This window comes from Sapajus apella, unplaced genomic scaffold (genome assembly GCF_009761245.1).
Source record: "Sapajus apella isolate SASKATOON/1434 unplaced genomic scaffold, GSC_monkey_1.0 scaffold178, whole genome shotgun sequence".
Classification (NCBI taxonomy): domain Eukaryota; kingdom Metazoa; phylum Chordata; class Mammalia; order Primates; family Cebidae; genus Sapajus; species Sapajus apella.
Genome location: NW_022437118.1, coordinates 144,268 through 171,455, shown reverse-complemented (window position 1 = coordinate 171,455; position 27,188 = coordinate 144,268). Strand labels below are relative to the sequence as shown.

The window sequence follows — 27,188 nt, the reverse complement described above, 5'->3', positions numbered from 1 at the left end:
CACAGCTGCATAGCATATGCTTTGCCTATGATCACAAAGGTCTGTGGATAAAGTGCTCAGATCCATCCCTTGGGGGATCTAGTTTGTGATTTATTTATTTTTGAGACAAGAGTCTCACTCTGTCCCCAGGCTGGAGTGCAGTGATGCAATCTCAGTTTACTGCAATCTCCACCTCCCAAGTTCAACTGATTCTCCTGCCTCAGCCTCCCGAGTAGCTGGGACCACCACACCTGGCAAATTTCTGTATTTTTAGTAGAGAGAGGGTTTCGCCATGTTGGCCAGGCTGGTCTTGAACTCCTGATCTCAGGTTATCTGTCTGCCTTGGCCTCCCAAAGTACAGAGATTACAGGCATGAGCCACTATGCCTAGCCAGGTTTGGTAGTCTATTATTTTACTGGCTATCAAAAATTCTCTCATATCTATTTGTTTTAATTAAAAGCATTTCTGCTCACTCCCTGCAGACAGAAAAGAAATAGTATATTCTTTATAATTTTTTTTGTTGTTGTTTTTGTTTTTGTTTTTGAGATAGTTTCGCTTTTTATTACCCAGGCTAGAGTGCAATGGCGCGATCTCGGCTCACCGCAGCCTCTGCCTCCCGGGTTCAGGCAATTCTCCTGCCCCAGCCTCCTGAGTCTCTGGGATTACAGGCACGCGCCACCATGCCCAGCTAATTTTTTTTTTGTATTTTTAGTAGAGACGGGGTTTCACCATGTTGACCAGGATGGTCTCGATCTCTTGACCTCGTGATCCACCCGCCTCGGCCTCCCACAGTGCTGGGATTACAGGCTTGAGCCACCGCGTCCGGCCTTCTTTATTCTTTATATAAACTGTTTACAACTGGTAACAACAAATTGAATCTTCCCTTGTCTTTCCTTAGACAAAACAAATTTAATTCCTTTAGCTTTTTCCTTATGAGGTTAAAAGACAATTTTTCTGGTGAGTTTTGATTTCCTACTCCATAATTTACTTTGTCTTTTCTATTTTTACTACCCAAGTTCTTTTTCTTTGTTTTTTAAAGGTGTCTACTTCCCTTTATTCTTAAATTTACTCCAAGTTCTAAAGTGCCAATCTCGATTAATTTTTTTGTTGGTTAATTTCTTTGTAACTCTCAGCTGTCCTAAGAGGACTCAGACCTTATTCTTTACTCCTAGAATTCTTTGTTAACCATTTCCACCTGCCCAAGTTCACTTCATACATGCCTGAGAACCCGGTGTCCTTTTACAAAATTGCACAGGTACTCTAAGACCAAGGAATCCACCAAAGCATGTATCAAGTAACATTCTAGATTCCAAAAGTATTCCATTAACCTTCCCTCTTTCCACAAAACAAATTCACTAAAATATACCAAGAGTATCACAGTAAAAGAGAGAGCTTACCCATTAAAAGGTAAAGAAATGGGGATGGATGCAGTGGTTCATACCAGTAATCCCAGCATTTGGGGAGACTGAGGCAGGAGTATCACTTGACCCCAGGAGTTTGAGACCAGACTGAGCAACGCAGTGAGACCCCGTTTCTACAAAAAATTAAAAAATTGCCAGACGCAGTGGCTCATGCCTGCGTGACATGGTGAAACCCTGTCTCTACTAAAAATACCAAAAATATCAGCTGAATGTGGTAGCACATGCCTGTAATCCTAGCTACTTGGGAGGCTAAGGCAGGAGAATCACTTGAACCCAGGAGACAGAGACTGCAGTGAGCCAAGATCATGCCACTGCGTTTCAGCCTGGGCAACAGAGTGAGACTCCATCTCAAAACAAAAAAAAAATATTTAAAAATTAGCCTGCCAGGACAGGTGCGGTAGCTCATGCCTGTAATCCCAGCACTTTGGGAGGCTGAGGTGGGTGGATCACCCAAGGTCAGGAGTTTGAGATCAGCCTGGCTAACATGGCGAAACCCTGTCTCTACTAAAAATACAAAAATTAGCTGGGCATGGTGGTGGGCTCCTGTAATCTCAGCTACTCGGGAGGCTGAGGCAGTAGAATCACTTGAACCCGAGAGGTAGAGGTTACAGTGAGCCGAGATCATGCCATTGCACTCCAGCCTAGGCGACAAGGGCAAAACTCTGTCTCAAAAAAAAAAAAAAGAAAGAATTAGCCAGCCATGGTGGCTCATGCCTAGATGCCAGCACTCAGGAAACTAAGGTGAGAGGACCACTTGACTCCAGGAGTTTGAGGCTGCAGTGAGCCATGCACTCCACACCACAGGGGCAACAGAATAAGACTCCGGTATCCAAAAAAAGTAAACAAAATCAATCCTGAAAAAACAAACAAACAAACAAACAAAAAAACAACCTTAATTCTGTTACACAAAAGAGTCTGCACCAATAGCTACCAGAAAAACCTTTCCACATATACCTGTCCAGGTGTAATTTTCATCACCCACCTTGTTTCAATGAGGTAAGCAGTATATGTTTCTTGCATATTCATGGCATTTCTTCCAGTTCGCTTTTCTGCTTCTGAAACACTGATTTCTATCTTCTTCAACCAAAAATTATTGTGTGTCATCTGGACAAAAATAAATAAAACAACAAAAATTACGATGGTACTGAAAAAAGCCTCAGCTATAAATTAAACCCATTATTGGGTTTACATATTTCAAAATAGTTTCTTATATTTCTTGAGTTGCCAGGGGTTGCAAAATGACAGCAGCAAATGATAGCCGTTCTTTATCAACATACAATAGTACGTTAACTTTTCCAGAGGTATTTATTTAGATTTTTTATTTTATTTTTTTGAGACCAAGTCTCACTCTGTCAGGCTGGAGTGCAGTGGCGTGATCTCCGCTCACTGCAACCTTTGCCTCCTGGGTTCAAGAGATTCTCCTGCCTCAGTCTCCCAAGTAGCTGGGATTACAGGCAGGCACCACCATGCTCAGCTAATTTTTATATTTTTAGTAGAAATGGGGTTTCACCATGTTGGGCAGGCTGGTCTCAAACTCCTGACCTCAGGTGATCCACCTGCCTTGGCACTCCCAAAGCGTTGCGATTACAGGCATGAGCCACTGAGCACAGCCTTCCAGAGGTAGTTTAAAGGTACTATATTACATTTAATGATTAAAATTTAGACATTTCATTAGTGACCAAGAGTAATCTATAGAAATGCATAAGAAAATATCTTAAAAACACAATAGAGAAAAGGATTCTGGGAGGATGGGTGGAGTAGGAAGCATCAGGAATCCATCTCCCCACCAAGCCGACAACTGCACTGGCAGACTCTGTCTGATATAAATATTTGAGAACTCTGGAGTCCAATAAAGGCTTGCAACTTCCAGGGAAAGGCTTAGATGGCAAGATGTGGTTAATTTCTATCAATTTCAGCTACCTATCCCTTAGTCCCTAGCAGGCAGCTGTGCAGCATTCCTGGAACAGCCTGATGAAGCCCTGGTTCGCAAAAAGGACCTTGTTCTCCAAACATCCAGGATCTGTCTTCTGATCACCGACTGCGTCTTCTAAGAGGCACAGATAAAGAAGTGGTGGCCATTGTTGCTGCTCCTCCCCACATTGTTGCAAACCTCTTGCCTTGCCTGAAGTGACTTCCAGGGGACAACAAAGGCCGGCATTTTGTTTTTCCTCCTGTCATTTTTCTTTTGATGCCCTTTTTTGAGTCAGATGTTTAAACTTGGACATTTAGCCAGGTGTGGCAGTGTGTGTCTTTAGCCCAGCTACTAAAAAGGCTGAGGCTGGTAGATCAGTTGAACCCGGGGGTTCAAGGCTAGCATGGACAACACAGGAAGACCTTGTCTCTTTAAAAGAAAAAATTGGGTATTTAAATACAACTGGATATATGAGGACAATTAGAAAATAACCACACATGCCCAGGAAAAGGCTCAAGCTAAGAAAGATCTGAGAAGACTGTAAGTTTACACCTCCCTCAGGCTGATCTTTGGCATGGAGACAGCCTACAGTAATTTAGAAAATAAAATAAAAATAATAACAAACAGCAAACCTCAGGGTAGGAGAAGAATTCAACGTCCAGAGTTACCATATTATTACATGCAAATGCCCAGCTGTCAACAACAAAAAAATCACAAGGCATACAAAGAAACAGGGTGGTATGATTACTTCAGAGGGAAAAAAATGAATCACCAGAAACTGCTCCTGAAAAAGACATGATGACAGACCTGCTAGACAAAGACTTTATCCCTTTATCCCCTTTTCATTCCTGTTTGTTTGTTTGTTTTCACAGAGTCTAGCTCTGTTGCCCAGGCTGGAGTGCTGTGGTGCAATCTCAACACAGTGCAACCTCCGCCTCCTGGGTTCAAGCGATTCTTGTGCTTCAGCCTCCTGAGTAGCTGGGATTACAGGTGTGTGCCACACCACCGGGCTAATTTTGTATGTTTTAGTAAAGACAGCATTTCAGCATGTTGTCCAAGCTGGTCTTGAGCTCTTGGCCTCAAACGATCCACCTGCCTCAGCCTCAAATGAGCCACCACACCTGGCCGACAAAGGCTTTAAAGTAATCATCCTATAGATGCTCAGAGAACATAAAGGAAGATGTAGAGAAAGTAAAAAAAAAAAAAAAAAAAAAAAAAAAATGATGTATGAGCAAAATGGAAGTATCAGTAAAGAGAAAAAAATTTAAAAAGAAAACAAAAAGTGGTCAGGCACTGTGGCTCACACCTGTAATCCCAGGACTTTGGAAAGCTGAGGTGGGCGAATCACCTCAAGTCAGGAGTTCAAGACCAGGTGGCCAACATGGCGAAACCCCATCTCTATTAAAAATACAAAAACTAGCCAGGCATGGTGGTGGACAGATGTAATCCTGGCTACTTGGGAGGCTGAGGCATGGAGAATTACTTGAACCTGGGAGGCAGAGGTTGCAGTGAGCCAAGATCATGCCACTGCACTCCAGCCTGGGCAATAGAGAAGAGAAAAAAAAAGAAACCAAAAAGAAATCCTAGAGCTGAAAAGTACAATAACTAAAATTAAAAGTTCACTAGAGGGGTTCAAAGGCAAATTTGGGCAGGCACAAGAAAAACTGGCAAAATGGAAGATAGAATGGAAATTATCAAGTCTGGGGAACAGAAAAAAGATGGAAGGAAAGTAAACACAGCTTAAAGGACACCCATGACACCATCAAACGAACCAACATGTGCACTGTGGTAGTAAGGAGAGGGGAGAGAGAAAAAGGGGAAGGAACAGTATCTGAAGAAATAATGGTTGAAAATTTCACAAATTTGATGGAAGAAATATATATAAACATCCAAGAAGCTTGACAAATTCCAAATGAGATGTTTACTGAGACTTTATAACTTTTCAAAGACAGAATCTTGACAGCAGCAAGAGAGAAGCAACTGATCATATATAAGGAATCCTCAATAAGGTTAGGTTATCAGCAAATTTCTCATCAGAAACTTTGGAGGCTAGGAGACAGGGAGCTGATATCTTCAAAGTGCTAAAAAATAAAATAATTGTCCATCAAGAATCCTATATCTAGCTAACTGTCCTTCAAAAATGTGGGAAAAATTAAGACATTCTCAGAGGCAGGAGAATCGGTTGAACACAGGAGATGGAGGTTGCAGTGAGCCAAGATCAGGCCACTGCACTCCAGCCATGGCAACAGTGAGACTCCGTCTCAAAAAAATAAATAAATAAATAAACAAAAAAAGAAAATGAAATTATAAAAATGTCAATTTGCAATAGCATCAAAAAGAAAAAGTACTTGAGAATTAAGGTGGTAAAAGACTTGTACAATGGAAACTATAAAACATTGCTAGAAATTTTAAAAAGACATAAATAAAAACACATCCCATGTTCATGATTTGGAAAATTTACTAAGATATCAAAACTACCCAAAGCAACTACATATTCAATGCAAACCCTAGGAAAATCCCAATGACATTCTTTGCAGAAATAGGAAAACCCTAAGAGTCATATGGAATCTTCAGGGACCCCAAATAGCCGAAACAATCTTGAAAATTAAGCATAAAATTGGACGACTCATACTTCCTGGTTTCAAAACTTACTACAAAACTACAGTAATAAAAACAGTGTGGTACTGGCATAAAGACAGACATGTAGAACATGAAATTGAATAGATAGCCCAGAAATTAACCTTTGCATATATAGTCAAACAATTTTATGACAAGACAGTTAGATGGGAAAAGGACAATTTTTGCAACAAATGATGCTGGGAAAACTGAATATCCACATACAAAAAAAAATGAAATTGGATCCTTACCTAACACCCTATACAAAAATTAACTTTAAATGGTTCAAAGATCTAAGCATAAAACTCTTACAAGAAAATACAGGGAAAAAGTTTCAAGACGTTGGATTTGGCCATGATTTCTTGGATATGATGCCAAAGGTATAGGCAGTAAAAAAAAAAATTGGCAAATTGGACTTCATGAAAATTTAAAATGTCATGCATCAAAAACAGGCAAGGCACAGTAGCTCATGCCTGTGATCCCAGCACTTTGGGAGGCCAAGGCAGGTTGATCACTTGAGGTTAGGAGTTTGAGGTCAGCCTGGCTAGCATGGCGAAACCCCGTCTCTACAAAAATACAAAAATTAGTCAGGTGTGGTGACATGCCCGTAATCCCAGCTGCTCAGGAGGCTGAGGCAGGCAAATTGCTTGAGCCCAGAAGGCAGAGGTTGCAGTGAGCCAAGATCACGTCATTGCGTTCCAGCCTCCATCACAGAGCGAGACTAAGTCTCGGGATGGGGGAAAGACAGTATTAGAGTAAAAAGACAACCCAAAGAATGGGAGAAAGTATGTTCTCTCATGAATCCAGACTATATAGAGAAAAACTCAACAACAAAATACAACCCAATTCAGCCGGGTGCAGTGGTTCACACCTGCAATTACAGCACTTCGAGAGGCCGAGAGGGGTGGATCGCCTGAGGTCAGGAGTTTGAGACCCGCTAGCCAACATGGCAAAACCCTGTCTCTACTAAAAATACAAAAAATTAGCTGGGCGTGGTGGCAGGCACCTGTAATCCCAGCTACTTGGGAGGCAGAGGTTGCACTGAGCTATCATGCCAGGACTCCAGCCTGGGTGATAGAGGAAGACTCTCTCTCAAAAACAAAACAAATCCAATTCAAAAATGGAAAAATGGGCAAAGGACATAAATAGACATTTCTCTGAAGAAGCACATAAGATGCTCAACATCACTCATCATTAGATAAATGCAAATCAAAACTACAATGAGATACCGCTTCACACCTATCAGAATGGCTACTATGAACAACAAACAAACAATAGAAGATAAGTGTTGGGGCCCATAGTCCCAGCACTCTGGGAGGCAGAGACGGGCGGATCACGAGGCAGGTGGATCACGAGGTCAAGAGATTGAGACCATTCAGGCCAACAAGGTGAAACCCCGTCTTTACTAAAAATATAATAATTAGCTGGGCGTGGTGGTGCGCACCTGTAGTCCTAGCTACTGGGGAGGCTGAGGCAGGAGACTCACTTGAACCCAAGAGGTGGAAGTTGCAGTGAGCCGAGATCGCAGCACTGCACTCCAGCCTGGTGACACAGAGACTCCGTCTCAAAAAACAAAACAAAACCAAAAAAAGAAAAAGCAAGCAAGCACTGGTGAGGATGTGGAGAAATTGAAACCCTTGTGCCCTATTGGTGGGAATGTAAAGTGGTGTAGCTCCTGTGGAAAACAGTACGGTGGTGCCTCAAAAAATTAAAAATAGAATTACCATATAATCCAGCAATTCCACTTCTGGCTATATACCCCAAAGAATTAAAAGCAGAGTCTCAAAGGGACATTTGCATATTCACGTCACAGCATCACTATTCACAATAGGTAAACTGTAGAAGCAATGAAAATGTCCATCAACAGATGAATAGATTTTTTAAAAGTAATACATACAAACAATGGACTACTACTAATCTTTAAAAAGGAAGGAAATTCTGTCATATGCTACATGATTATAGATCTTGAAGACATTATGATAAGTGAAATAAAACAGTCACACAAAGACAAATACTGTGTGATTCCATGTATATGAGGTACTTGGAATAGTCAAAATCATACAGACAGTAGAATGATGGCTGCCAGCAGCTGGGGGAGGGGGAATCATTGGCAGCTGTGGTTTAATGGGTACAGTTTCAGTTTCACAAGATGAAAGGAGTTCTGGAGGCTGGTTGTACAATATATGTGAATGTACTTAAGACTGAACATTTTTAAACCATCAAGATGGTAAATTTTATATCATATGTATTTTAACACAATTTTTAAAACTGAAGAAAAAACATATTATACAAATAAAAATGATCCTCAATATTAATATCTAATTTTGGGTTTAACCAAAGTCAAATCTCTCTCTATAAAAAGTTAAATATTATACATACACCGAAAGGCAAGATTATCAGCAGGCAGCAAAAGTTTTTTTAAACAATCAGGAGTCATCTTACACTAAACTTTAAATTCACCTAATCTTTTGGCAGTGGTTAATAGGCTCCACCCTTGAGGCAGCCAGTTTTAAGAGCAGACTCCTTTCTTTTCCCACTAGAACATCTCAGGTCTATACCAAAGGACGAAAAAGTTCGAACAACAAACATACCACTGGTAGCCCCTAGGCTGTATGTTTGGGAAGTGCATCACTGCAGAAAGTTTTCAAATACACCCAAACTAACTCCAAGTCTAAACGAGGAAGACAAAGTGAGACCACAGGATAACTGCTATGCCATGGCTTTTTTTCTTCTTTGCTCACTGTCAAAATTGAGGTGGGTTTTAACTTAATTTAAAATTTTGTACTGTATTATAATTGGGGTATTTTATGAAGGAGAGATAAAAGTAGGAACATAGGTGCAGCAAAAGGTAAAAGAAAAAGCTACACATTAAAATTAAACCTAGGCACTATGAGGTCTGAAAGAGCTCTGTGACAGTGCAAAAATAAGAATCAGCAATGAAAACAGATAAGACACTATGGAGTGCTCCCAAAATGTGTAGGAAAAATGCAGAAGAAGGTAAAAATGCTAATAGAAGATAAAGTGCCAACCCAATAGGCTGAAATTAGCCAACAAAAACAAATCACTCAGTCCTCAAGCCATTTTTATAAAATGTAAGCTTTTATATATTTGTGTACTAAGACAGAAAATAAGAGAGACAGAAGGAAATCATCAACAAAAAGAAAGCTCAAGAAATCACATAAGCACAAGCCACTCAACATTAGGGTTGGTTATGAAGCCCTCACTGGTTGACACATACATATATACATTTATTAATAATATCTTCTGGGCCACAGCCAAGCATTTTGATTTACCATCTGCTCCAGTTAAAAATTCCCTGAATTCTGAAAGCACATACTGATAAAGTTATTAATATCTCCTCAGTCAAAAGGATAAGACATATGAATCATAAATTTACCCTGACATACCATCCAGTTACGAAGAAGGAAAAAAAAAAAGGATATCAGCTATGATAAAAGCTAGAGAATACAAACAGGCACAAAATAATAATACTAGCAGGGTTGGTAGATGATATAAAATTACTTAAACTGTCAGTATTAAAGCACAGAACAGTGCCAAGATTAACACATAGTTGTTAAAAGGACACATTCAACAGATTTAAAGATGGACTGGCTTAATGAATGGCAGATGAGACCAGCGACCCTTTATAGAGAGACATAATTTTTATTTTATTTTAAATATTATGTGTAGAGGTGAGGTCTCACTATGTTGCCCAGGCTCAAGCAATCCTCTCACCTCAATGCAGCATCAACAGATACCACTTTTTTTTTTTTGGAGACAGAGTGTCACCCAGGTTGGAGTACAGTGGCTCAATCTTGGCTCGCTGAAACCTCTACCTCCTGGGTTCAAGTGATTCTCATGTTTCAGCTACCCAAGTAGCTGGGATTACGGGCGTGTGCCACCACACCCAACTAATTTTTGTCTTTTTATTAACAGTAGAGATGGGATATCACCATGATGGCTAGGCTGGGCAAGTAATTTAGCCTGCCTGTGTTTCGGTTTCCTCATCTGGAAAACAGAGATAATAGTACCTGCAATACATTCAATGTTTATATCCTCCTAAAATTTGTATGTTAAAATCCTAACACTCAAGGTGATGGTATTAGGAACTGGGGCCTTTAGGAAGATTAGGTCTTAAGGGTAGGGCCCTCATAAGTGGGGTTAGAGACCCCAGAGAGTTCCTCTCCTCCTTCCACCATGTAAGGACACAGTGAAAAGACAGCCTACAATGAGCCAGGAAGCAGTCCCTCACCAGTCACTGAATCTGCTAGTTCCTTAATCTTGGACTTCCCAGCCTCCAAGACTGTGAGCAATTCATTGCTATTGTTTATAAGCCACTCAGTCTGTGGTACCTTGTTACAGCAGCCTGAACAGACCTAATTCACAAAGTCATTGGGAACATTTAATGGGTTAATACATATAAAGAGTTTTTTAATTTGTTTTTGAGATGGAGTCTCGCTTTGTCGCTTGGCTGGAGTGCAGTGGTGTGATCTCGGCTCATTGCAACCTCCGCCACCCGGGTTCAAGCACTTCTCCTGCCTCAGCCTCCCAAGCAGCTGGGACTACAGGTGCGGGCCACCACACCTGGCTAATTTTTGTATTTTTAGTAGAGACGGGATTTTACCCTGTTGGTCAGGATGGTCTCCTCTTGATCTCCTGACCTCGTGATCCACCCGCCTTGGCTTCCCAAAGTGCTGGGATTACAGACATGAGCCACTGTGCCCGGCCGCATATAAAGAGTTTTTAAAGTTGCTTGGCACATAGCCAGAGCACAAGTATTACTTTTTCCCCATTATTTTTAGGCTTAAATTTTCTGATGATGAAAATTATACAGGCTTAATGTACAAAGACTGAAAAAAATTAATATAAATCACCTGTATCCCACAACCCAAAGCTAACCGCGGTTACCATAATGGTATACTTCCTTATCACCCTCTTTCTAGGTGTGATGCTTCTGTGTTACTGAAATAGGTTAGGGAGCTAAAGATAAGAACCAACTAGAGGTGGGTGCATTGGCTCATGCCTGTAATCCCAGCACTTTGGGAGGCAAAGGCGGGTGATCACAAGGTCAAGAGATGGAGACCATCCTAGCAAACATGGTGAAACCCTGTCTCTACTAAAAATACAAAAATTAGGCCAGGCACAGTGGCTCACGCCTGTAATCTCAGCGCTTTGGGAGGCAGAGGTTGGTGGATCACCTGAGGTTGGGCGTTTGAGACCAGCCTGACCAACAGGGAGAAACCCTCTCTCTACTAAAAATACAAAATTAGCTGGGCATGGTGGTACATGCCTGTAATCCTAGCTACTCAGGAGGCTGAGGCAGGAGAATCGCTTGAACCCCGGGGGCAGAGGTTGCAGTGAGCTGAGATCACGCCATTGCGCTGCAGCCTGGGTAATAAGAGTGAAACTGTCTCAAAAAAAAAAAAAATTAGCTGGGCATCGTGGCACAAGCCTGTCGTCCCAGCTGCTTGGGAGGCTGAGGCAGGAGAACTGCTTGAACCCAGGAGGCGAAGGTTGCAGTGAGCTGAGATTGCATAACTGCACTCCAGCCTGGTCAAAGAGTGAGACTCCATCTCAAAAAATAAAAAAAGAACCACCTATTGAAATTACTTCCCTTCAGGGCTCTGTCTACAATGATCAGAGGTACCTGGTACTAGGTTAAAAATGATGTGTTTACTAATAGTGATGCTTACTTCAGCTGTAAATAACTTAGTTCAGGCTGCTAAAACAAACAACCATTTTGACTGGGTGGTTTATAAACAACAGAAATTTATTGCTCACAGTCCTGGAGGCTGGAAAGTCCAAGATCAAGGAACTGGCAGATTCGGTGAGGGTCTGCTTCCTGGTTCACAGACAGCTGTGTTTCACTGTGTCCTAAAATGGCAGGAAGAAAGGAGATTTCTGGAGTTCTTTTTCTTTTTTTTTGTAATAAGGGCACTAATCCCACTCACGAAGGCGCCATCCTCATTACCTAATCACCTCTCAAAACCCTTCCACCAAACATCATCACCTGGGATTAGGTTTCAACATATGAATTTTGGGGAGACAGAAACATTCAGTCCAAAGCAGTAATTAAGAAAAATAGGGTAATAATACACGACCTGTTCTCTTGTGCTTTTTTCTATAAAAATATTTTTTAAATAACAGCACAGCTATTCAGAAAACATTAATTTTTATTTAAAATAAACAATATGTTAAGTTTGAACAGTGCTCCAAACTGAGTAACACATTCACAGTCTATGAAATTAATTTGGTGGGTCATGACCAACACTTTTTTTTTTGAGATGGAGTCTTGCTGTATCGCTCAGGCAGGAGTGCAGTGGCAAGATCGAGGCTCACTGCAACCTCTGCCTCCCAGGTTCAAGTAACTCTCCTGCCTCAGCCTCTCAAGTAGCTGGGATTATAGGCATGTGCTACCATGCTTGGCTAATTTTTGTATTTTGTATCTCTAGTAGAGAAATACATGTTGCCCAGGCTGGTCTCAAACTCCTCACCTCAGGTGATCCGTCTACCTCAGCCTCCCAAAGTGTTGGGATTATAGGCGTGAGCCACCATACCTGGCCTCTGACACTTTTTTTTTCCACAAGGTCTTGCTTTGTCACCCAGACTGAAGTGCAGTGACAAGATCATGGCTCACTGCTACCTCAACCTCCCTGGCTCAAGTGATCCTTCCACCTCAGCCTCATGAGTAGCCAGGACCAAAGGCACATGTCACCACATTCAGCTAAGTTTTTTATTTTTTGTAGACTGGGTGTCCCTACATTGCCCTACGTGGTCTCAAGGCATGTGCCTCAGCCTCATAAAGTGCTGAGATTACAAGTGTGAGCCACTGCATACAGCCCAGTGCTTCTTTTTTATTAAAAAATACAGAAAAGAGCCAGGCGCGGTGGCTCAAGCCTGTAACCCCAGCACTTTGGGAGGCCGACGCAGGTGGATCACGAGTTCAAGAGATCGAGACCACCCTGGTCAACATGGTGAAACCCCGTCTTTACTAAAAATACAAAACATTAGCTGGGCATGGTGGCGCGTGCCTATAATCCCAGCTACTCAGGAGGCTGAGGCAGGAGAATTGCCTGAACCCAGGAGGCGGAGGTTGTGGTGAGCCGAGATCGCGCCATTGCACTCCAGCCTGGGTAACAAGAGTGAAACTCCGTCTCAAAAACAAAACAAAAAAACAAAAACAAACAAACAAAAAAATGTTCTTAAAAAATACAGAAAAGAAAAATATCACCAGGCGCGGTGGCTCACGCCTGTAATACCAGCACTTTGGGAGGCCAAGGCTGGCGGATCACAAGGTCAAGAGATCGAGACCATCCTGGCCAACATGGTGAAATCCCATCTTTAAAAAGAAACAAATTTTTTAAGGAAAAAAAAAAAAAAAGAAAAATATCATAAGTGTTGCATGAAGTAGTTGCTAAGTACTGTTTCCTGAAACAGCAATCACATACGAAAGTATGCATATGCTGATTATGAGATAAAAGTGCATTTTGCTTTGGAAGGCCAAGGCAGGAGGACTGCTTGAGGCCAGGAGTTTGACCAGGCTGGCCAACACGGCAAAACCCCATCTCTACTAAAAAAATACAAAAATTAGCCAGGCATGGTGGCATGTGGCTGCAGTACCAGCTACCTGGGTGGCTCAGGCAGGAGAATCGCTTGAACCTGGGAGGTGAAAGCTGAAGTGAGCAGAGATCATGCCCCAGCACTTCAGCCTGGGCCACAGAGGGTGACTTTGTCTCAAAAAAAAAAAAAAAATGTATTTGGTTGGGCATGGTGACTCACACCTGTAATCCCAGCTATTTGGGAGGCTGAGGTGGGAGGATCACTTGAGCCCAGACGTTTGAGACCAACCTGGACAACAAAGTGAGACCTCTTCTCAATCGCAATCAATAAAAAATTCTTGAGTATGCTTTTATCATTAGCTGCTAAACTGATGAATTATGTAATTATGCCTGTAAATTTTCTCTTCCTTTTTAATGTTATCCTTCTCCACAGAATGCCTCATACCTTACTGGTCTATTCCACTTAGTTCTCTGCTGCCAATCAGTGAAGCTATTCAATATGCACTGGAATTTTTAACCACCCGCTGCTTAATCAGTTTTTCCTCCTTTAGCACTCCCAGGTGTAGGGCACTCTCCCTAAAAATCACTTATGAATTCCTCAGGTAATGGGTTTTCTCTGGCAAATACTGTAAATGGTTTTTCTCTGGCAAATACCTATCTGTTAACTGCCAACTCAATGGAATCTAAAAAAGCACTCTGTCTTCCATTCCCTTGCTATTTCCTCTCCTTCTACTTGGACTAATTACTCCTTTCTTAGAGAATGAATTCCCTTCTCATATTTTCCATTTTCCAAATTATTTTAAATAGAACGATAGCTTTAAAAAACAAATGCACTTGTACAGAAAAAGAGCTTACATAGAGTTTAAAGAATCCCGATTAGTGGCGTTAAAACCAAGAGTCTTGTGACTCTTTGGCAGTGAAGTCTGCAAAACCTCTTGGGGTAAAATAATTCATACAAATTACTCTCCCTCTTAAAATCTGCAGTCAAAAATAAAGCTGGGCCAGGCGCAGTGGCTCACGCCTGTAATCCTAGCACTTTGGGAGGCAGAGGTGGGTGGATCACTTGAAGTCAGGAGTCTGAGGCCAGCCTGGCCAACATGGTGAAACTCCCTCTCTACTAAAAATAAAAAATCAGTCAGGCAGAGAGGCACATGACTTTAACCCCAGTTACTCGGGAGGCTGAGGCACAAGAATCACTTCAACCCAGGAGGGAGAGTTTGCAGTGAGCCAAGATTCTGCCACTGCACTCCAGCCAGGGCAACTGAGCAAGACACTGTCTCAAAAAAGAAAAAAAGGGTGGGTAAGCAAGCTTTTTTTTTTTTTTATCTCTGAACACTATTTGCCTAGATATCTTGCTAGTAAAAAATGGATAAATCAACACATCTTTCACACCTTTTTTTCTTTTTCAAAATTACAACTTAGGCTGGTCTGAATGTAAGTTATCTCAACTGATTTTCACACAATCAGTCACAGATCAAACTCCTTGTTCTACTTGTTTCCCCCTTCTCACTATTGCACTTGACTAGTCAAAAAATTACAACTTAGTCTTAACTACACTAAATACTTTAAATACAGTATTGGAATAACGTACAAGACTATTTTAAACTTTTTTTTTTTTTTTTTTTTTATGAAGCAAAATGGCTTAATGGAAAAAGCACTGATTTCAATGCCAGGTGAACCTAGATTCAAATCCCAGCCATGCTACTGACTAGCTTGTAACCGTGGCCAAATTACTTCTCTCTGAGCTTCTGGCTGGTTCCATTTACTCATCTATTGGAAGTAATTTTGAGAATTAAATAAAAAGTAGAGCCCCACCGTGCAGAGCCCACAGAAAACTAACTTACTTTTGTGCCCAGACCACATTCTTTCCTACCAGTAACAGCTACAATGAGGCCATAAAAATACTACAGTAATTCTCAACTGAAGACAGACTGAGAGTATAGAGAGAGGTGAAGGGTTGTGAAGATCTTCAAAGGATGAGTTTTCAGTTTGGTTTTCTCTTTGAGGGGAGAACAGGGGAAGGGGAAGGAATGCACTAAATGTATGTTTGTTTGAATGCCTAGTAATTCTGAAATACTTGCCCAAATAGCTTGTGTCTCTTTATAAATTACTAAATTAGGGAGTTGTTTTAAGAAACCACATAGGCTAGGCGCGGTTGCTCACCACTGTAATCCCAGCACTTTAGGAGGCCGAAGCAGGCAGATCGCCTGAGGTCAGGAGTTCAAGACCAGCCTAGCCAACATGGTGAAACCTCGTCTCTATTAAAAATACAAAAATTGCAGGGCGCGGTGGCTCACGCCTGTAATCCCAGCACTTTGGGAGGCCGAGGCGGGTGGATCACGAGGTCAAGAGATCGAGACCATCCTGGTTAAAATGGTGAAACCCCGTTTCTACTAAAAACTACAAAAAATTAGCTGGGCATGGTGGCGTGTGCCTGTAATCCCAGCTACTCAGGAGGCTGAGGCAGGAGAATTGCCTGAACCCAGGAGGCAGAGGTTGCGGTGAGTCGAGATTGCGCCATTGCACTCCAGCTTGGGTAAAAGAGGGGCGAAAACCCCACCTCAAAAAAAAAAAAAAAAAATTAGCCGGATGTGGTGGTGCAGGCCTCTAGTATCAACTACTCTCCAGCCTAGATGACAAAGTGAAACTCCATCTCAAAAAAAACAAAACAAAACTGCATAACTTTGGTCATTAACTGACGGGCTCTTGTAACACGTATTTATAAGTATTTTCCAAAAATGTCAGGAAATAGGCCGGGCGCGGTGGCTCACACCTGTAATCCCACACTTTGGTAGGCTGAGGTGGGAGGTCAGGAGTTCAAGACCAGCCTGGCCAACATGGTGAAACCCCGTTTCTACTAAATATATAAAAATTAGGGCCAGGTGCCGTGGCTTACACCTATAATCTCAGCACTTTGGGAGGCCGAGGTGGGTGGATCACCTGAGGCCAGTAGTTCAAAACCAGCCTGACCAACATGGTGAAACTCCGTCTCTACTAAAAACAAATACAAAAAAATTAGTTGAGCATTGTGGCAGATGCCTGCAATCCCAGCTACTCAGGAGGGTGAGGCAGGAGAATTGCTTGAACCTGGGAGGTGGAGGTTGCAGTGAGCGGAGATGGTGCCATTACACTCCAACCTGGTGACAAAGCAAGACGCCGTTTCAACAACAAAAAAAATTAGTTGGCTGTGTTGGCACACGCCTGTAGTCCCAGCCGCTCAGGAGGCTGAGGTATGAGAATTGCTTGAGCCTGGGAGGCGGAAGTTTGCAGTGACCAGAGATCACGCCACTGCTCTCCAGCCTAGGTGATAGGACAAGAGATTGCTCAAAAAAAAAAAATAAAAAAATAAAAATGCCAGGAAATAGTATGTAACTACAACTTCTATAGCATCTCTGGGTTTTCAAATATCTATACTATATATACAGAGTTGTTTTAATTAACAAAAGACATATATACTATCTTTTAAAATAACAAACAGATTTTATATTCTAGTTGCAATTTCTTATTAACTAAATATCTAATGGCAGGGTGTGGTGGTGTGTACCTGTAGTCCCAGCTACTCAGGAGGCTGGGGCAGGAGGATTGATTGAACCCAAGAGCTCAAGGCAAGTGTGGACAACACAGAGATACCTCATCTTTATCAAAAAAAAACAAAACTTAGCCCGGTGTGGTGGCATGCACCTGTAGTCCCAGCTACTCAGGAGGGCGAGGCAGGAGGATTGCTTGAGGCCAGGAGTTCTAGGTTGCAGTGAGCTATAATAGCGCCACTGCACTCCAGCCCGGGACAGAGTGAGACGCTGTCTCAAAGAAAAAAAAAAGTACACCCAAAAAAGTCTTCATGCTACCCTATATACCTAGATATTTTCCTCAGCAGGCAAAACCTTCAAATCCTGAGACCCCTATTAGCTGGTCTCTAAACTTAAAAGTCTTTCTTGGCCGGGCACCATGGCTCACACTTATAATCCCAACACTATTGGGAGACCCAGGTGGGCAGATTGCTTGAGCCCAGGAGTCGCAGACCAGCCTGGGCAACCTGGTGAAACCCCATCTCTACAAAAAAATACAAAAATTTGGCGGGGCATGGTGGCTCACACCTGTAATCCCAACATTCTGGGAGGTCGAGGAGGGTGGATCACCAAAAGTCAGGAGTTCAAGACCAGCCTGACCAACATAGTGAAACCCGATCTCTACTAAAAATACACACACACACACACACACACAAAAAAAAACTTAGCTGGACATGGTGGCGCCCACCTGTAATCCTAGCTACTCAGAAGGAGACTCGCCTGAACCCGGGAGGTAGAGGTTACAGTGAGCGAGATCGCCCCACTGCACTCCAACCCATGTGATAGTCAGACTCCGTCTCAAAAAAAAAAAAAAAAAAAAAAAAAAAAAAAAATTAGCTGGGCGTGGTGGTGTGTGCCTGTAGTCCCAGTTACTCTGGAGGCTGAGGCAAGAGGATCATTTGAGCCTGGGAGTTCGAGGTTGAAGTGAGCTGTGTGAGCAGTGCACACAAAAGGAGACTTTAGGCAGGGTGGTCTGATGTGGAGCACTGCAGTTTGTTTCTTAAAGGCTTCAAATATAAGCAGGTCTACAAATCTTGCATTATATATGAAAACATTTTGAAATGAAACACATATATATGATACATTTTTCTCCTTTTCCTCAAGCAAATGAAAATCACTAATTACTAAAGGGTCTTCAAAAAGTACACGGGATTTCAGTAAGTCTCCAATGGAAAATATGACACTTCCCCCCAAATAATTACAGCCAAACAAGGAGTTTAAAAAAATGTTTTCTCATTTGTACCTTTTCTTGAATGACACTTTAATTCCTGATGTCAGAACCAGACCAACCATGCTTATTGCCTCGACCTGCACCTCACTCTAGTCCTGCATTCCCCTCCTTCTCAAGCACAGCTGCCCACTACCCACTGCGTCCCTTTAGGCCTCTCCCAGCAAAACCCCTTAGCAACTGCCTGAAACATCAGCATTACTCTCTCGCGGTCCAGATCTCTCGGCTACGCGACCACTGAAAACCCCCTCCAGCCTCGCCCATCCGGGGCTCCGGCACCCACGCGTCCTTTCCCTCTCCTCCGCCGTCTGGACCCTTCCCTCGGTCACCTGCAGCGCCTGGCGCTCGCCCCGCACCCAGCACCCCGCTTTTCCACCGAGCCTCCCCTTACTGCACCTGCGGCCCCCTCCTTTCCACCTCGGTTCCCCTCACCGCTGGGCCTTCCCGGCCAAGCCCACCGGCCCGCGCCAGCGGAGCCGAGCCCAGCCCAGCCTGGCCCTGCCCGCTAGGCCACGACACAGGCCATAAGGGCTATGCTGCCCCTTCTCCTCACCGTGTCGCCCCCGGAGCCCTCTTCTCGGGCGCCCTCAGCTTCCTCATCGACCGCAACCCCTAGCCCAGAGTCTGAGCGGCCCAGCGGCTCTAGAGGTGCCGGCTGGAGCTGCCGCTCGGGGTCCGTAGGTGCTTGCTCCATGGCTGCAGTTTGGCGCGGCGAACCCAGTGCGCCTGCGCTGCCGCCCCGCCCGCGGCCACCCCGTCTCTCCGTTAGCGATGCCCCGCCCCCCCACTCGCCATCGCCCCGCCCCTCCATTCAGCCGGCCGGGGCGGGGACCTGGAGGGCTCAGAGAGCTGCAGCTGGAGGCGGAGCTGGGGGTGGGAGGACAAGCAAGCCTGCGGAGGACCTGGTCAGCTGCTAAGCCAGGACACACAGAGAGCTGGGAGAGCTGGTGAAGAGAGAGACGAAGAGAAACGCAAGGGGAAAGTGAACACCTGAAGCAGGCATGGCGATCCTAAAGCCAACGAAACTCAAAAGAAATTGGAGGCGTAGTCTGACCTGACTTTGCCTTGCCTGTCATTATCGGGTTTGTTTTCTCCCGGAAAGATCAGAGCTCCATAAATTATTAACTTTCAGCAGGTTGAGTAATACATTCAGCAAAAGGTAATACTTGAAAGGCTTTGAGGAAAGTGAAGCGTCCCGTTGAAGCAGGGCTTGAGTTCTGTTGTGTTTCATGAAGCCCTGGAGATGCCTGATAATTTTCTACAAACATCCCTTTTTGAAATTTTCCAAACCTGCTTCCTTGACAAGCTTTCACCATGGTAACCGGATGGAAAATGCTCACTGGTTGTAACAGACTGCGGTACCTTGAACTACTTTCTATACAAAGTCTGGTCTCAATTTTTCAAATACAGTAACATTTTTCTGCCCACTTAGTTATTTCAAGCTGTAACACACACTTTTCTCTTCCTGGAATGCTTTCTCTGGCCTGGGAGCAAATTTCCATTCATTTCTAAAACCTCAGCTCAGTAATCATTTCCAAGTGCTAAGTTGTTCATAAATCTGTTATGGGCTGGGTGCGGTGGCTCATGCCTGTAATCCCAGCACTTTGGGAGGCTGAGGCGGGCGGATCGCCTGGCATCAGGAGTTCAAGACCAGCCTGGCCAACATGGTGAAACCCCATCTCTATTAAAATACAAAAATTAGCCAGGTGTCGTGGCGGGCACCTGTAACCCCAGCTACTCCGATGGCTGAGACAGGAGAATCACTTGAACCCAGGAGGAGGAGGCTGATCTCAGCCAAGATCATGCCACTGCACTCCAGCCTGGACAAATGAACAAAGCTCCGTCTCAAAAAAAAAAAAAAAAAATTTAAAATCAGGGCAAAATGGATCCGATGGTTATTTTCCCCTATTTTATATACACATAATACATTCATTGTGAAAAATTAGAAAATAAAGTTACGCATTAAAAAAAAAAGCCACAATTTAAGCATACTGTGAGAAAAAAGAAAAGAAAAATAATAAAATAAAAATGGTTCTTGGCCTGGAGTGGTGGTTCATGCCTGTAATCTCAGCACTTAGGGAAGCCCAGGCGGGCAGATCACTTGAGGCCAGGAGCTCGAAACCAGCCTGGCCAATATGTGAAACCTGTCTGTACTAAAATACAAAAAATTAGCCAAGCGTGGTGGCGTGTGCCTGTGATTCCTGCTGCTTGGGAGGCTGAGGCATGAGAATCACTTGAATCTGGGAGGCAGGAGGTTGCAGTGATCTGATCATGTCACTGCACTCCAGCCTGGGCAACAGAATGAAACTCTGTCTCAAAAAAAAAAAAAAAAAAAGATTCTTTTGGCCCGGCATGGTGGCTCACACCCTTGTCCACCTGCCTTGGCCTCCCAAAGTGCTGGGATTACAGGCATGAGCCACTGCACCCAGCCTGAGTAGTTGTTATTTTACTACTCTACTCTCTTAATAAAGTTTCTTTCACTTTGCCCCGTGGACTTGCCCTGAATTCTTTCTTGTGCGAGATCCAAGAACCGTCTCTTGGGGTCTGGATCAGGACACCTTTCCTGTAATACTTGTGCAAATGACAATGTCCCTATTATGACCATCTCATAGTGGTAGATTCCATTCAGATTTAAGGTAAGCCCAAAGACCACTTTTGGGTTTTCTTGACTCTCTTAAGTTGTGTAAGCACCTGCGACCTTCTGGGTTTGGCTAGATAGGGTTGTATCCCTCTATGGAATGGAGAGTGATATGGACAAGGGTGTCATTTTCCCACACAATGAAACTCGCTGAGGATGCTTCTGTAGAAATGAGAAATATGATAACTATATTCAGAATCACAATAACGCAACTGAGCATGGTGGCTCACACCTGTAATCCCAGCACTTTGAGAGGCCAAGGCAGGCAATTCACTTGAGGTCAGGAGTCGAGACAAGCCTGGCCACCATGGCGAAACCTCATCCCTACTAAAAATTCAAACATTAGCCAGGCATGGTGGCATGTGCCTATAATCCCAGCTACTCAGGAGGCCGAGGCAGGAGAATCGCTTGAACCTGGGAGGCGGAGGTTGCAGTAAGCCGAGATCATGCCTCTGCACTCCAGCATGGCCGGCAGAGTGAGATTCTGTCTCAAAAAACAAAACAAACAAACAAAAAACAACACATGCTGGCCAGACTGATCTCAAACTCCCAACCTCAAGTGATCCACCTGCCTCAGCCTTCCAAAGTGCTGAGATTACAGGCATGAGCCACTATGTCAGCAATCATTTTTTAAATTAACAAGGAAAAATGAAAGTAAAACATTAACAAGCAAAAATAAGAAAGTAAAAATATAGCCTTTTCCCTTATTAAGTCCTTCTAAGAATCTGTAGAAGTTAGGTATCAAGTAGTAGACATGCATAGTGGGAGTTAAGCATAGGAATAGAATTGTGTGTGGGGTGAGGAATTCAGTACTACTGGGTGCCTGGCCCAGTACCACTTCTTATTGTTTTTGGTGACAGCAGGTATTAGAGATAATGATGGCCATAACATAGTGAGTTCAGTAAATCAATACAGATACGCCATAACTTACCAAAAATACAATATAAAATTACCTGTAGAGGCTTAAAAACTGTCTAACTGGAATATGAACATGGGGCTTAAATACAAATATTTTGCAGAAGGTAATAGTGTCTTCACCATGGGAAAAAAAATTAAAAGCCCAAATATATGGCTGGAACACTCTCTTTTTGTTACTTCCAGTCTTGGACATCTTTTTTTCTTTTTGAGATGCAGTCTCACTGTTGCCCAGGCTGAAGTGCAGTGGCACAGTCTTGGCTTACTGTAACCTCTGGCTCCTGGGTTCAAGTGATTCTCCTGCCTCAGCCTCCCAAGTAGCTGGGACTACAGCTATATGCCACCACACCTGGATAATTTTTGTATTTTTGGTAGAGATGGAGTTTGCCATGTTGTCCAGGCTGGTCTCAAACTCCTGACCTCAGGTGATCCACCCGCCTCTGTCTCCCAAAGTGTTGGAATGAGCCACTGTGCCTGGCCCAGTCTTAGGCTTCTTTTTAAGACAGAGTCTCGCTCTGTTGCCCAGGCTGGAGTGCAATGGCACGATCTTGCCTCACTGCAACCTCTGCCTCCCAGGTTCAAGTGATTCTCCTGCTTCAGCCACCCGAGTAGGTGGGATTATAGGCGTGCATCACCATGCCCGGCTAATTTTTTGTATCTTTAATAGAGATGGGGTTTCACCATGTTGTCTAGACTGGTCTCAAACTCCTGACTTTGTGATCCGCCTGCCTCAGCCTCCCAGAGTGCTAGGATTACAGGTGTGAGCCACCGCGCCTGGCAGTCTTGGACTTTTTTATATTTTTGAGATGGAATCTCGCTCTATTGCCCAGGCTGGAGTGCAATGGCACAATCTCGGCTTACTGCAATTTCCACCTCCCGGGTTCAAATGATTCTCCTGCCTCAGCCTCCTGAGTAGCTGGGATCACAGGCACCCACCACCACGCCTGGCTAATTTTTGTATTTTTAGTAGAGACGGGGTTTCACCATGTTGGCCAGGCTGGTCTCGAACTCCGGATTTCAGGTGCACCGCCCACCTTGGCCTCCCAAAGTGATGGGATTACAGGCATGTCCCGCAGTCTTGGACTTCTTAACACACAATTGCTAACAGCCAGAAAGAAGTGTACATTTAAAATTTTGGCCCAAATGAAAGAGATACAAATATGGCACAACTGCCACAGACTAGTTTCCCTAGCCAAATAGTACTAAGATGTAGATAAAAAATAAAAATAGAAAAAGCTTCTAGCTCTCATGAGGTGGGTAAGCTGTAGCTTCTGGAAACAGATGCTGCTCCTTCCTCACTCTCTGGTCCCTGTTTCTAGGAAAGCAATGGAAAGGCAAGCAGATAGGGAGAAGGTAAAACAGCCAGAAGCAAAATAATTCATTCTTGTCAAAGAGTTCAACCCAACTATGTGGGGGAGATTTCATTACTCATAAATGTATTGTTTTCCATAAGAACTTTAAAACTAAGATTTCTTTTTTGATTTTATTTTTTGAGATGGAGTCTCACTCTGTTACCCAGGCTGGAGTACAGTGGCACAATCTCAGCTCACTGCAACTTCCACCTCCCGGGTTCAAGCGATTCTCCTGCCTCAGCCTCCCAAGCAACTGGGACGACAGGCACCCACCACCATGCCCAGATAATTTTTTTTACTGTGTTAGCCAGGATGGTCTCCATCTCCTGACCTCGTGATCCACCCCCTTGGCCTCCCAAAATGCTGGGATTACAGGCCTGAGCCACTGCACCTGGCCACTAAAACTACTAGTTCAATAATTCTTAAAATGGCTCAACAATCCAAAGAAATAAATGGGTACTTGATATGATTTGGCTCTGGGTCCCCACCCAAATATCATCTTGAATTGTACTCCTACAGTTGTGAGAGGGGCCCAGTGGGAGATAATTTGAATCCTGGGGGTGGTTTTCCCCATACTGTTTCACAGTAATGAGTAAGTTTCCCGAGATCTGATGGTTTATCAGGGGTTTCTGCTTTTGCTTATTCCTTGTTTTTTCTTGCTGCTGCCATGTAAGAAGTGCCTTTTGCCTCCCACCATGATTCTGAGGCCTCCCAGCCATGTGGGCCTTTAAGTCCAATTAAACCTCTTATTCTCCCCAGTCTCAGTTATGTCTTTATCTGTCTTTATCAGCAGTGTGAAAGTGGATTAATATGGTACTCATACAGTTCAAATGAAACAAAAATCTCTGGTTTTATTTTATTTTTACAAATTTTTATTTCTGTTTTAAAGGCTAATCAAGTTAAGCAGTGGGAGTAGGAAGGAAAAAAGAAATGTGTAACTGGGGCTGGGCATGGTAGTTCATACCTGTAATCCCAGTACTTTGGGAGGCTGAGGTGGGAGGATAGCTTGAGCTCAGGAGTTTAAGACCAGTCTGGGCAACATAGCAAGATCCAGTCTATACAAAAAAATACAAAAATCAGCTGGGTGTGGTGGTGTGTGCCTGTGGTCCCAGCTACTCGGGAGACTGAGGTGGGATGATTGCTTTAGCCCGGGAGGTCAAGACTGCAGTGAGCCATGCACTGCACTCCATCCTGGGTGACAGAGTCAGACTCTGTTTCACAACAAACAAAATAAGAAATCTACAATTGATTGTGATCAATTAGTTGTAAATGCTACTGCATGCAGATCAACCTGGTCTCATTTTATATTCTTGTTCTATCTCCAGAATATTTATAAGTTAAACATCTTGATTTTTAAAAACTCTTACTAAATTTACTGCCTAGCTGAATATTCCTGAAGGACTTAAACAGAAAATCAATGCCCCTCCCAAATGGACAGCAATAACTCTACTGAATATAAACTTTCTATTTCTCTCTATTCATACAAGAGACAGAAGCATCACTGTTCTCTAGTTTTATTATTTGTCAATTTTCCCAACACAGGAACTGTAACTCATTTTGATATTTTTTTCAGTGCATTTCACAGCAAAAATGAACAAGGGAATCATTAAAATTGTTGTACACAAACCAACTCTTTTTCTTATAATTTACAATTTGCTGAAAAAATTATTGTTTTGCTGTTTTCATCCTACTAACCTCTTTAACAGAACACAATTTATCAGAGCACAAAGCTTAAACTTCTTATGATGATGCAACAGACACAGCCATCTAAAATGGCTGATGAACAACAGGTATGTTATACACACTGATTGGAAGACCATGTCAGAAAAAAACAGAGTAAGGCACCACTCTTGGGAAATTAAGGTAGCTTGCAGTAACAAGTGTTGAGCACCATAATAAGTAGGTGCTCAATAAATACATGAATGAATGATGAAAGCCATAATTAGCTCTATTCTTTTAATTGCCAGCAATTCTTCAACCGCAACAAAATATTTAAAAAAAGATTTGTACCTGAATACAACTTCCTGATCTTTTTTCCTGATACCTTTTAATTTCATTCTCTTTCTTTAGCATTTAAGTTTCCTTGAAAATTAAAACCATACCTTACATGCACGTTCCGTTACACATTTAAGTTCTGAATTACTGACAAATATGAATAGAATCATTTATTTTAATTTTTAAGAAAGGTAAAATAAAGCATACTTATCCAAAAGGATAATACATAATACTGGATATTAACCTAGAAGTGAAAAAAAAGAAGGAAAAAAGTAACAGTTTTTTCAATATTTGCTGTTTTCTTTAATGCCTTAGTTTTGGAGAAAGGCTAAAATCTCATCATATTGACATGAACACATTTTTAAAAATTGTCTCAAGTGTAATATTTAATAAAACTAGGTACTGAAAAATGTTCTGAAATTTTTCAAGTCAATGTTGTTTTCAAGTATATTAAAATGCTCAGAAGAAAAAATTCTCCATGGTTATAATTCTAATCAATCTATAAATGTACTTTTTAAAAGAGAGTTCCAACAGAGGTGGATAATGGATAAATTCCTATGTCCATGGATGGACATAGGCACACAGTCTTTTTGAGGAAATAGAATGCCTTGTTAACCACAACCTGGTTGATTTTTTTTTTTTAAACACTGATTTCAGGCACGATGGCTGAATCCACTTCTGGTCATCTTTCTCCTCCTCTTGGTTGGTTTATAAGAGTAGTGAATACTTCAGTTATGGACAGAAAGAAAGACACAAACTCTGAAACAGAGACTTCACTTTTCACTACAAAGAAATCAAAGTCACCGAGTTCTCGTTCTTGTGTGTATCTGCTACCCCTGTGCAAAAATAGGGGATTTAAACTTAATTTTAGGAGCAAGAACTGGATAAAAGATTCATCTACTAATTCAGGTAACAAGTTTAAGATGGTATTGCTCACATCACATGAACAGGTTGGTAAGAGGTCCACTGTGTTTCTTTACCACTTTGGTCTTGCTGCAGTATTATGGTGCCCTAGTAGGTACATTCAGGTTTAGCTAGTTTCAGTCTGCCCAATCAGGAAGCAGGTCACTCAGTGCAATGACTCCATTCTGAGAGGATTTAGGGTAAACAGAGAAGAACCTCATTTGGTTGAGTTTTAGACAGTATGTGTCACTCTGCTGGTTGTGTTGTTGGAATTATTTTCCAAAGCGGTTTATGATAAACCCAGCCATCTCCCTGAAACAAATAAAAAGATAAAGAATCATCCCTCTAGTATTTTCAAAATCAGTAACCAAAACTAGAAGCAACACCTTCACTGAAATGAAATTCTATTTTCACATTTAAAAAGAGTTTTTGTGGCCAGGCATAGTGGCTCACGCCTGTAATCCCAGCACTTTGGTGGATCACCTGAGGTCAGGGGCTCAAGACCAAGGTGGTGAAACCTTGTCTCTACTAAAAATACAAAAAATTAGCTAGGTGCGGTGGCACATGCCTATAATCCCAGCTACTCGGGAGGCTAAGGAAGGAGAATTGCTTGAGCCAGGGAGGCAGAGGTTGCAGTTAGCCGAGATTGCGCCATCTCACTCCAGCCTGAGCGAAACAGCAAGACTGTCTTAAAAAAAAAAAAAAACAAAACAACAACAAAAACACAAAAACGAGCTTTTGTGAAGGAATAAAGTCTCTGGGATTAAAACATCAAACAATGCCTGTGGTTTAGCTAGGATTTAGGTGAGAAGGTATGGTACGGGAGGATCTTGTTTGTGATCCATGAACATTTAATTTTGCAAGAACCATTTGTAGCAATTTTACCAATTTCGCCAAGACACTACGGATTGAGCCTCACTCACAGAGTTATGGGCAGCAAGTGGAGCAGACAAATGATAGGGAAGGTACTAACTATTCTCCCCATCTCCACTGGCATCTCTAATATCTAAGTGCTGGTTTTGTTTTTGTTCTGACTCTGTTACCATAAGATTTCCCAGGTTCCCTTAAAGAGGATAATAAAAGAAGACAAAGTTAGAGTCAAAG

At 42.7% G+C, this 27,188-nt stretch overlaps 2 protein-coding genes across 4 annotated transcripts in view; both read right to left on the bottom strand.

The window, feature by feature from the left end:
• The window catches only part of SNX4 (sorting nexin 4), a 64,329-nt gene extending 45,306 nt beyond the window's left edge, over positions 1-19,023 (bottom strand). Inside the window, exons 1-3 of one of the 2 annotated variants that reach the window (XM_032268295.1) lie at positions 18,835-18,953; positions 11,710-11,802; positions 2,383-2,504 (exon numbers count right to left, since the gene is read on the bottom strand). In XM_032268295.1, the coding sequence (XP_032124186.1) occupies positions 2,383-2,504 (122 nt within the window). In that variant the 5' untranslated portion in view covers positions 11,710-11,802; positions 18,835-18,953. Of the gene's footprint in view, positions 1-2,382; positions 2,505-11,709; positions 11,803-18,834 lie in introns of both variants that reach the window. The other variant, XM_032268294.1, reaches the window with a different exon arrangement.
• A 5,661-nt stretch (positions 19,024-24,684) lies between these two features.
• The window catches only part of OSBPL11 (oxysterol binding protein like 11), an 86,566-nt gene continuing 84,062 nt past the window's right edge, over positions 24,685-27,188 (bottom strand). The window contains exon 13 of one of the 2 annotated variants that reach the window (XM_032268291.1): positions 24,685-26,396. In XM_032268291.1, the coding sequence (XP_032124182.1) occupies positions 26,331-26,396 (66 nt within the window). In that variant the 3' untranslated portion in view covers positions 24,685-26,330. The remainder of the gene's footprint in view (positions 26,397-27,188) is intronic. The other variant, XM_032268292.1, reaches the window with a different exon arrangement.